General features: G+C 29.8%; 1 protein-coding gene across 2 annotated transcripts; it reads right to left on the bottom strand.

Annotated features, from left to right (window-relative positions):
• Window positions 1–3,578: 3,578 nt before the first annotated feature.
• On the bottom strand, window positions 3,579–10,827 carry LOC129912159 (pupal cuticle protein Edg-91). 2 transcript variants are annotated; one of them, XM_055990292.1, is made up of 4 exons: window positions 10,680–10,827; window positions 10,496–10,616; window positions 4,379–4,792; window positions 3,579–3,791 (listed from the first exon to the last, which is right to left on the bottom strand). In XM_055990292.1, the coding sequence occupies exons 1-4, from the start codon at window positions 10,710–10,712 to the stop codon at window positions 3,781–3,783; spliced, it is 579 nt and encodes a 192-aa protein (XP_055846267.1). In that variant the 5' UTR covers window positions 10,713–10,827; the 3' UTR covers window positions 3,579–3,780. The 2 variants fall into 2 exon arrangements, with proteins under 2 accessions (XP_055846267.1, XP_055846266.1); XM_055990291.1 differs by lacking the exon at window positions 3,579–3,791 and having other exon boundaries at window positions 3,805–4,792; window positions 10,680–10,824.
• Window positions 10,828–11,109: the final 282 nt, after the last annotated feature.

Genomic DNA, 11,109 nt, shown 5'->3' with positions numbered 1-11,109 from the left:
CAAAATTCTATAAAAAAAGGTCAGGATTATCAGCAGGTTTATTATTTCGCTCGTAAAAATCTACACCATTTCCAAATCGTGTCACGTATCCTTCGTGTAAAAGCAACAATACTATATACACTTACCTTTGTGGTATCGTTTGCACGTTTTCAAGACATAAGTAATTGCTATCGATTATTTATTCAAGCCTTTGGCGAGACCATTTTTTTAGGTAGGTAGGGACTATTCGTATCAAAAAATAGGACTTACACATGCTGATTTTGCTTTCGTATCTTAGACATAGCAGACTTGTTTATGAGAAAAAGATATTTTTGTTGTTTAAGGATACAAAAATTGAAGATTTTCCACAATTTTTATGGATCTAAGATCTTAACACTCGTATGTCATATTTAATAAACGGATAACGAAAAATTTAAAACCTATTTTGTTTCATGCATTTCAATTTTTTGGTTTAACAATGCCATAGCAAGATAAACATTTTCAGTTTTCTGAATACATTTTTAACGCTTATAAAATTCAACTTGTATCTGTAATACCAAGTTTCGAAATAAAAAATATTCCCCAAAGAGGAAGGATAACCTTTTTTCAGAAGGATCCTAATCAATTTCATGTGTCGTGTGATATTTTGACTTCCATATTAATGACAAAAGGCACTAGCCTAGCAGCCCAAATCTCTTAAATCTTCCTCAAACTTTTATTATAATCTTCGTCAAATTGAGAATATCGTAAATCAACTCTATATACCAGAACAAAACTTATTAAATTTCTTGGAAAAAAAAACGTGCTAAGAATTTCATTCATTTGTATCAAGACACATGGTCAGTTTATTACCTGGGTTAACCTTTATTCATTATCCCTTAAAATGAGATCGTTTTCCCATACAAACTTTTGTGCGATTTTGTTCTTGATTGTTTCATTAATACAATTCCAATTCAAATTGGATTTGGGGGAAAAGGAATTCTTGGTAGGCATTTCATCAACTGATTTTATTTTTAAACTCAAAGTCAAATTCTACAGTTTTTCAATCGATGTTCCTTATTTTTTGTATACCCAATTCCGCATTGAAATTATTATTTATGATTCCATTTTAAAATTATGATGGATTCGGTTTAACATCCGTTGAAGCAAAAGCTACTCCTACATCATGAATCATTCATCAGTGTTTTGTTAAATGATAAATAAAGTCAGGCCCATCATTTACAAGATGGTTAGAATTTATTTAAGACCTGGGAGAGACCAGTTTGTATTAATAAAATATTACAGAAAAAATATCCTTCCTCTCACAAAAATCCTACTTGTTTATAATTCCCTTTAGTAGTTATGTCCATAAGCATCAAATAAAATGTTCTACGAGTAAATGGTTCTTCCTTATTGATGAAATGGCAAACGTGAAACATTAAAAATGTATTGTTTTTTAAAGCGATATAATTTTAGGTAATTTAAAAGAAGGATGTTTGGTTTGAATTGTAATTTTGAATACAATTTATTTATATGGTCTTAATATGATCATATAAATTCTAGCTAAATTTAGTAGTTTTACTGGATAAAGGACAAAATTTTAAATAAATATAGTATTTTAGAGGTTGATTTTTGGAGTAAGGTGAAGTTTTAATTTTTGGAACTTACTTTTTATTTCTATTATTAAGGGTGTCATATTCGATATTTGTGTGACGTCACATAGCCATTAACTAGCGGGTGAGCAAGATGATTCTACAGATACTTCACTTGTCAAATTGTGATGTGTAGTTTTGGAGCTATAATGTCACAGATGAACATACAAATATACATAACCTCTTAACTTTGCCATAGGATAAATTGAAAGAATCAATTCAGTAGCATAATTTCAACGGAAATGATCGATCCAAAAAATAGGGTGGCCACTTTAAAAAAAAAGGGAATTTCTGTGTGACAAACCTATTTAATGACTAAATTTTGTCATATCTTTATAGTGTTTGGTCAAGTAGAAGCAATTTAAAATGCTTAACAAAATCCTAAACATTGGAAAAATAATAAAATAGTTTAAAGAATGTATAAACCTGCAAATGGGGTAACCCTATTCAAATGAAAAAAAAAAAACTTTCAAATTGAAGAGAATCTTATCTTAAATCAAATGTATATTTTCGCCTTTAACTTTATTTTTTTAGTGTAAAAAAATCATAATTTTTTGTTTATCAAGGATTTTTTACATTTTTTTTAATAGGGTTGCCATATTTTGTATTTTTTTTTTTTTAAGTTTTGACTTTTGTTTGACATTTTTTTTTTTTTTATTGACAAAACTAAAGATATGAAAAATTTAGTCATTTGACAATTTTCCCTTTAAAATAGGGTTGCCACATAGAAGTTCCAATTTTAAAAGTCGGAAGCTTATTTTTTTCTTTTTTAATATCAACTTATCTTTCATTTGACACCAATTTAAACCAAATATCTCCTCTGACTTTTAAGACGTAAACATCAATCTGAAAATGATCTCAAAAAAATTTGACCCAGTATGTCACTTGATGATTTTCTTTAATTAAGAGTCATAATTAACAGATTTCTTGAGTGATTTATTTGATTAAGTAGTATTTAAAAGAACATACAAAGTTTAACACTTTAAATCAGTGTTTTCCTTAACAAAATAATGTTTTATTTGGAGTTCCTCAAGGAAGCAATAAGGGACCGCTTTTATTTATTTTTTTTCTTTCTAAATATATTTTGTATTGTAAAACTCTCAAAATGAGTGGGGACCTAAGACTTTGCTCAGGCATTATGAATTCGAATAGCTATCTTTTCTTACAAATGCACAGAGAAAAATAGACCACATAAAAAAGAACAAAAACAATAAGATTTCTCTATGGTTTTCATCCAAGAAGGAAACCTTATTAAAACAATCGGGTTTTCCTTATTGTTTTAAAATCTGCAAAAAAATAAAAAAAACGATGACCAGACTGGGAATCGAACTGGAGACCTCAAATCATTAGTTGCCCACCTTACCACCTGAACCAACCTGCCATGAAAATATTGATCGCGATTTTTGTTCTAGTGCTAAGTTGCAAAAAAAATCAACTTTTCGGTCAAATTTTAATAAGATTTTCTCTATAAAAATAATAAGAAATCTCCTTAAAAAAACCTTATTAATCGTTGATTTTAATAAGATTTCCTTATGAAATGTATGGACGGTAAAACAATATGACAATCTGTTTTTAGCGGGTCATATTTTTCTCTGTGTGAAACTTTTGTATTTATTCCGGAAGTCAATGGAACAAAACCAGTGTTACGAATGGCAACACTGGCCATTCATGTCAGCACTGAAGTCAACACCTAATTCAGCTGTTAATCAAATACGAAAACTAAACAATATCATTAGATAGCAGATAAAAAAGTTTTCCTCTGACTAATACCAATCTTAATAAATCTCTAAATGGCTTATGACCTCATAGTAAGATAAAGGAAGCTAATAAATTCATACGGAAATGAATAAATATTTCTTACATATCCGAAGGTCAATACAAAAAGAAAACCAAAGTCTGAAAACATTGAGTACTTACTTGATTCTTCTTTTATAAATAAATCATTTTTTTTTTTTTATTTTATCAGAAAAAAACAAAAGCTTTTAACAAATTTTTTATCTACAAGAACTAAATCTAAGTATTTTGCTAGAACGCTATATTGAATACAATAGCTTCTATCTGCATGCTGCATCCAAATTCAAGTTTAAATCAATTTTCTAGCGATTCTCTCCAACAAGTAGGGCTTCACGCTTCGTTGGCTTCTGGCTTTGCTTCTAAACAAGAAGAGTCTCTATATACGAGCTGTCATTCATAAAGATATAAATAGAATTAAGAGTTTATAAATTTTTTTTGTTGCTTCAAAAACATGTGAAAACTTAATGAACTTTAAAACAAAAATGAAAAAGACAAAACAAAAAACACAAAACATGTAAAGATAATTTAAATTATTTTGTAAGTGACAGACAATTGAAGACAGCATAAGTTTAGGCTCTAGCAATTAGTTAGACGATCATGTCAACGGATGCGCCTAGTGACACACAAATTGACTCCATTAGAAGCTGTTTAATAAAATCACAGTAATCATAGGCATTAAAGGCATTAAAGGTGGTGATATCATCAAATAAAAATTAGGTACAACATTCCAACACTTAACCTAAGCTTATACATTATTTGATTAAATTTAAAAAAAATATAGGTATTCCAAAGCCATATTATATTTTATAAATATTAGTTATAGCCTCGATACACTGAAAGCTGCTGGGACGTTGTTGATGGTGATTTATAAAAGCCATAACGATCTGTATCAGAATGGTAGCCATAACCAAGGTTTCGTTTGCCATCGTAACGGGGGTTATTGTACCCATTATAAGAATTTAGACCTCCATTACCTCCATAGCCACCGTAGCCACCAAAGCTGGCTGACCCAGTTAGTCCATAGTCACTGGTTGTTCTGTACCATGGATTTGATGAGGGATAGAATGATGAACTGGGATAACTGCCGCCACCGCCGCCGGACCCATGTCCAAGAATATTGGTTCCAGTTGAGGAGGGGGGATAGTAGCCAGAACTTCCGCTAGGGTAATATCCAGAAGTTGGGTAGCTTGCTGAACTGGGATAGTATCCATTTGAGGGGTTATATGATGGATAATAGCCACCATTAGATGAGGGATAATAGCTTCCACTGGAAGAGGGATAATAATTTCCACCAGTTGATGGGTAATATCCGCCACCTCCCGAGGAAGGGTATCTATCAGGATAGTAGTTGGTTCCATAGGATGGAAAGATTCCTTTCAAATTGAATACTGAAAGGGTTTAAAAAACAATAAGTTATATTTCAATTCGAATCACAAATATGTAAATAAAATGTTTAAAAAAAAAATATGTACTTTCCACAACACTGCTATTCCTTCAAAAACTGGAAAAGGATTAAGTGACTAAAGAGTGATAGAAATATAATTTTATTGGAAGCAGTGAATTTGAGGTTAAGAAGATTCCGACTAAAAGTTTTCAGGTTAAAGCAAGAAGGGATACAGGAAACGATATAGTAACAATAACAAAATATAATAGATAGACCAGTGCCAATCCGGTTTTCAGAGGGCAAAAGTTGAACAAATTATTTCTAATGGCCTTTGACCTTCTTAATTTGAATCTAGCATTAGAATAGCTCGATCGTGAAAAGTGTTTGAGATATTGAATTTTAAACGTCCAAAACACTATTTTTGTGATGTTTTGCATGGTAATATCTCAAAAACGTGATGTGATAGAAATTTTCTAACTTCGGATTCGAGCTCAGCGTACAAAAAACTATTAGAAAAATATACTTTTATTTCTATAAAAAAAAAACTTTTTGACTAGTGAATTCGAACAAGGCATTCGATTTTTTCTTCCCTGTTCGATTTCACTAGTCAAAAAGTTTTTTTTATAGAAATCAAAGTATATTTTTCTAATGGTTTTTTGTGCGCTGAGCTCGAATCCGAAGTCAAAAAAAATCTATCACATCACGTTTTTGAGATATTACCATGCAAAACATCACAAAAATAGTGTTTAGGACGTCCAAAATTCAATATCTCAAAAACTTTTCACGTTAGAGCTATTTAGCTCAGGGAAATTAGTCAAAATATGGGCATGAAATCGCATTTTTCGCGGGACAAAATTTTTTTCATGAAATGTGTTCGGCTGGCTGTCCTTATCATAAAAGTCAATTTGTTGGCATAATTGGAGGTTGGGAACAGCCGCCATCTTGGAAAAGAGATTGGTATCGTTTTTATTGAATAGCTCTATTGTTATTTATTTTAACAAAAAATGACAATGGTAAGACTTATTAACAATAAAATTATCTAAGAAATGATATACAAAACAATTCCGTGAGTTGATTAAATAAAATTTTATAGTTGGTCAAAGTGCGGGTTTGTATCGCAAGGTTGAGACAAAATGACATTTTTTCATATATCTGACGAACTTTTGATTTGTTTGGATAATTCTTCAAGAATGAATTGTAGTACTTATAATTACCTATAAAATGAGCCCACAATCGTTATTGTCACCATCGTATTGTAGAAGTAATCTAACTCCGAAACTCTCCATGTACTAGTCAAAAGTAAGAAAAAAGCTGTTTTCTTGCTAGTAGGCCGAGAAAATTTTGAGAGTAGAGGTATAACCAAAATATAAGTACGCAGTTTTGCAGCCATACGCATGTTAATGTCGATTTCGAAGGTCTGGCAACTCTAATTTTGTGCTTTATACGGTTTTTGGGGGGTTAAATAACGTAAGTTTTCCAGTTAATGTGAATGGGCTAAATTTATACTATTTGAAATTATAAATATACAAGCTGATGCTCTATTATTTTTCCTAAATCTGGACACCTCAATCTCGGCTATGGGGTTAATAGAACTCACGATATAAGCTTTTTTAACTAACCATATCAGGCTTTTCAATTCAAATAAACAAACAAAAATCTAAACAAAAAAAGCTTCTAAAACATAATCGTATAAACGGCTTATATATAGTTCTATTGGTCACATCCTCAAGATTGGGGTGTTCAGATTTAGGAAAAATAATAGAGCATCAGCTTGTATATTTATAATTTCAAATAGTATAAATTTAGCCCATTCACATTAACTGGAAAACTTACGTTATTTAACCCCCCAAAAACCGTATAAAGCACAAAATTAGAGTTGCCAGACCTTCGAAATCGACATTAACATGCGTATGGCTGCAAAACTGCGTACTTATATTTTGGTTATACCTCTACTCTCAAAATTTTCTCGGCCTACTAGCAAGAAAACAGCTTTTTTCTTACTTTTGACTAGTACATGGAGAGTTTCGGAGTTAGATTACTTCTACAATACGATGGTGACAATAACGATTGTGGGCTCATTTTATAGGTAATTATAAGTACTACAATTCATTCTTGAAGAATTATCCAAACAAATCAAAAGTTCGTCAGATATATGAAAAAATGTCATTTTGTCCCAACCTTGCGATACAAACCCGCACTTTGACCAACTATAAAATTTTATTTAATCAACTCACGGAATTGTTTTGTATATCATTTCTTAGATAATTTTATTGTTAATAAGTCTTAACATTGTCATTTTTTGTTAAAATAAATAACAATGGAGCTATTCAATAAAAACGATACCAATCTCTTTTCCAAGATGGCGGCTGTTCCCAACCTCCAATTATGCCAACAAATTGACTTTTATGATAAGGACAACCACCCGAACACATTCCATGAAAAAAATTTTGTCCCGCGAAAAATGCGATTTAAATTACTAATTTCCCTGGGCTAATTCTAATTTTTCAAATTAAATTCGTCAAAAATCCAAAAATTCACTTTTTGCTCAAAAAACATTTCTAATAGATAGAAAACATAACAAAGTAGTTTTAAACCAAGTTTTGTATAAAAAATCGTATTTTTGCATTTTTTCCAATATTTTTGAGGTTATAGAAAAAATTGTTTTAGTAAAAGTTGTAGACATTTAGACTACCTACAACTTTTGCATTTGGTTTTTTTCGATAGGACATCTAGTTTTGACAGAAATCGTAAAAAACCATGATTTTTGACACCCACCCCCTTTTTCGCCCACCAACCCCCTCTCCACCAATTTTTTTGTGGGCAATTTATTTTTCCCCTTTCATATACCATTTATCCTAAATTTTCCCACCACCCATATGCTGCTAATAATTTTTTTATTTTCAAAAATTATTGGCACTGGTCTAAGATTCTATTGTGCAATTCAAGAGTTTGTATTTGTATGACACTGATATTCGAAGATTTTCTTAAAAACGTAGACCTGTTTTACTCTCATCTTTTGAATTTCTGTACATATGAAAAAAAATATTCACATTTCCAGTATACAGGGTGTCCCAAAAGTTAACGTCGAAACGAAAACGGTAGATAGGGTAGGTGGTGACAGTTATCAGAAAAATAATAAAAAAAATCGCAGCCATATATTTTGGGAGTTATGGACATTTGAAAAAAAGTCGAAAAAATGGTCACCCTGTGACGGTTTTTCATGTGCCGTGACTACAAATCTTAATTTTTCTCATTTTTTTCTTTTGTTACGGAACCTTGAATAACCCTGCTATCAAATGCATTCAAAAATTTTAACTCAGCTGTATCAGTTTTAAAGAAAATATTACTTTTTTACCAAACTTAGTACTAAAAAATTTTACATGACTCTAATTCAATGAGCCGTAGTGTAAAAAAAATGCACTACAATGTTTCGGCAAGTTGCCTTAAAAGTTGGTGTGTTCAATTCTCTTTTCAAAATGGAATAACATTGTTGTTATACCAACAATGTGTCGGCAACTTGCCGAAACATTGTAGTGCATTTTTTTTACACTACGGCTCATTGAATTAGAGTCATGGAAAATTTGAGATACGAGAGATTTAAGAAACAGGGTTTTTTAAAACAACACTGTTTTGAGTGCCATCTAGTTTTGAGTGTAGCTTGCTGCATAAATCTATTTTATTACTAATAATATATACATATGTATATTAGGGTGTGTCACTTTTGTATGGCCGAAAAAAATTACTCTAATTTTGCAATGTAATAGTGGTCAAAAGTTTTATTAGGATCTAAGGTTTAATAATATGTAAAAAAAAAAAAAATTCATAATATCGTTCGCCTTTGGCTCGCTCAAATCGGTTGAAGTAGTTAGAAAAAAAGCGTTTTTATATGAAAAAATGTGTTTTTTCCTTCGCATATTATTTCGCAGCTTCTTTAATAAGTGTTCAATTCCAACATATATAGGCTTAAAAAATTTTTCTTATAAAGATATATATTTAATATATTTGTTTTTGTATTCAAACAGCGCAGTTAAAAAAAATTATTTCAAAAATCCCTAAAAATTCAAATTTCATTGATTTCTTTCTATATTTTGAGCGAACCAAAGATATTAATTAAAATGAAAATTGTAAACGCAGCATTTATTTTTGATAAGTAATGTAACTTTTAAAAGCTATAACATTTTTAAATTCCATACTTTATGTATATTAACAGACCCATTTTTATGAAAAACTCATTTTGAAAAAAAGTGGATCACGATTTAAGTTCCTGTTATAGAATTTTAAAAATATTTTATACTAATGCATTGTTTAATCTAAACTTTCAAAATAAAAAAAAAACTAGTTGCTTTCATGATATTGACGGTTATTTTTCGCTGAGTAAAAATAATTTCAAAAAATTAATAATAATTTTTTCGTGGACTCCGTTAAGTGCTTAAGATATTGGCATTAGACTGGGCCAAAAAAATAAAATATTTTTTTTTTTTTAAAGTTACTTCGAAAATCTTGTTCAGGATGATGAAAAAAAATTTGTTGAAAATTTGAGCCGTTAAAAATAATTTTAAGATAATCGGTGTTTTTTATTTTTATACATGATATGATGTGTTACAACAGAACTGCTAGACGATCAAAGTAGTAGTTCTGAAGAAGTTATTCACGATTTAAATCGATAAAAAAATTAAAAAATCAATTTTTAAATCGTGAATAACTTCTTCAGAACTCAATTTAGGGAAAATTACTAAGAGGCCTTTTTTGTAGAGAATTAAAATTCCTATAAGAATATGTCGTGGTTTTATTTTTCTATTCACTTATTTGCTCATCACAAAATTCCAAAGTGAAACAGTCAAATTGAAAAAACACTTCGATTTAATAAGCTTAATTACTCGAAAATGACGAAAATTTTCAATCAGATCTTTTTTGTAGGAAATTTAATTTTATATAAGAAAAAATGAACAGAAATTTTTTTTACTTTGATCGTCTAGCAGTTCTGTTGTAACACATCATATCATGTATAAAAATAAAAAACACCGATTATCTTAAAATTATTTTTAACGGCTCAAATTTTCAACAAATTTTTTTTTCATCATCCTGAACAAGATTTTCGAAGTAACTTTCAAAAAAAAAAATATTTTATTTTTTTTAGCCCAGTCTAATTGGCATATTATGAAAATTTTCTATTTACCTTTCACAGTTTAACCAAATTTTTAAATAAAACACTTCAAAACTACCTATAATTTATCGATATTTGTATGGAATCATTGAAAATTAATTTGGCATCGGTAAATATAATTAAAGACTTTAAACTTCTGAAATGTTACAAGTAAAAATATTCAAATTGATTTTGGTTTTTCTAAATTTAAACTACTTCAAAATAAGTCGCGTTTTCAATTACTAATAATTCAAAAGAAAATCGTTTTACATTTTACTTCAGTAACTTTGGCGCTTTTCTGTCTTAGAGTTACTGTGTACACAAAGAAAAAGGGATATATTTATTTCTCAAAACGAAAAACAAAATTGACCTATTCGCCGAACTTGTTCACTATTATTCTTAGAATCATTAAGGACATTTCAGTAAGAAAAATATTTTGTATTTAAAAAAAAAGTGTTTGCACAGGAAACCGCGTTTAGATTTTTCTCAGCTTTGTGTTACCCGAAAATAAGTCTTCAATAATAGAGTCAATTCATTTATACACAAAAGCTGTCAACATCTTACATTTTCCAACAGTTTCTGCTCCTTCTAAATCTTCAGCTTTATTTGTTCGAACACCTTCACTCACTTTAGCATTTTTCTGAACTTCACTGGATAACGCTGATGCATTTTTTAATGTGATGCACTGCAAAAATTAAAATAACTGTTGAGGTTAAAGTTCACAAAAGTTCAAAAAAACTTCACTAACCACAAAACATAAAATCACAAAAATATTTTTCATATTTAAACAGCGTGTATCCTTGCGTGTTTATATAAATTCACAAAATTAAAACTTTATCTAAGATAATTTTTTTTTTTTTATTTAAAACCAAAAACACTCTTAGTTCATCCACATGGAACAATATTCGTTTGAAGAATATTTTTAGTTCCCATCATGTGTATGTCATTTATATCTTTTCAGTTTGTAGTTCTAAGACGAGCTTTACTCGTCACCGTTCGTATCTCTTAGATACAAATTTTCCATATTAGCTTTTTGTTCAATGGGAAAAGTGTGAAAACCCCGACCAAAAGCAAAACGACGAAAGAATAAAAATACAAAAACAAAAGATACTTTCTGGCTTAAAAGTCGATTGTGTGTAAACATAAACAATTTATTCTCATAAACTTGTGTAATTGAG

The sequence above is a fragment of the Episyrphus balteatus genome, chromosome 2 (assembly GCF_945859705.1).
Source record: "Episyrphus balteatus chromosome 2, idEpiBalt1.1, whole genome shotgun sequence".
In the NCBI taxonomy this organism is placed as follows: Eukaryota; Metazoa; Arthropoda; class Insecta; order Diptera; family Syrphidae; genus Episyrphus; species Episyrphus balteatus.
Note: the sequence above shows the minus strand (reverse complement) of the source record. Positions and strands in the feature narration are given on the sequence as shown.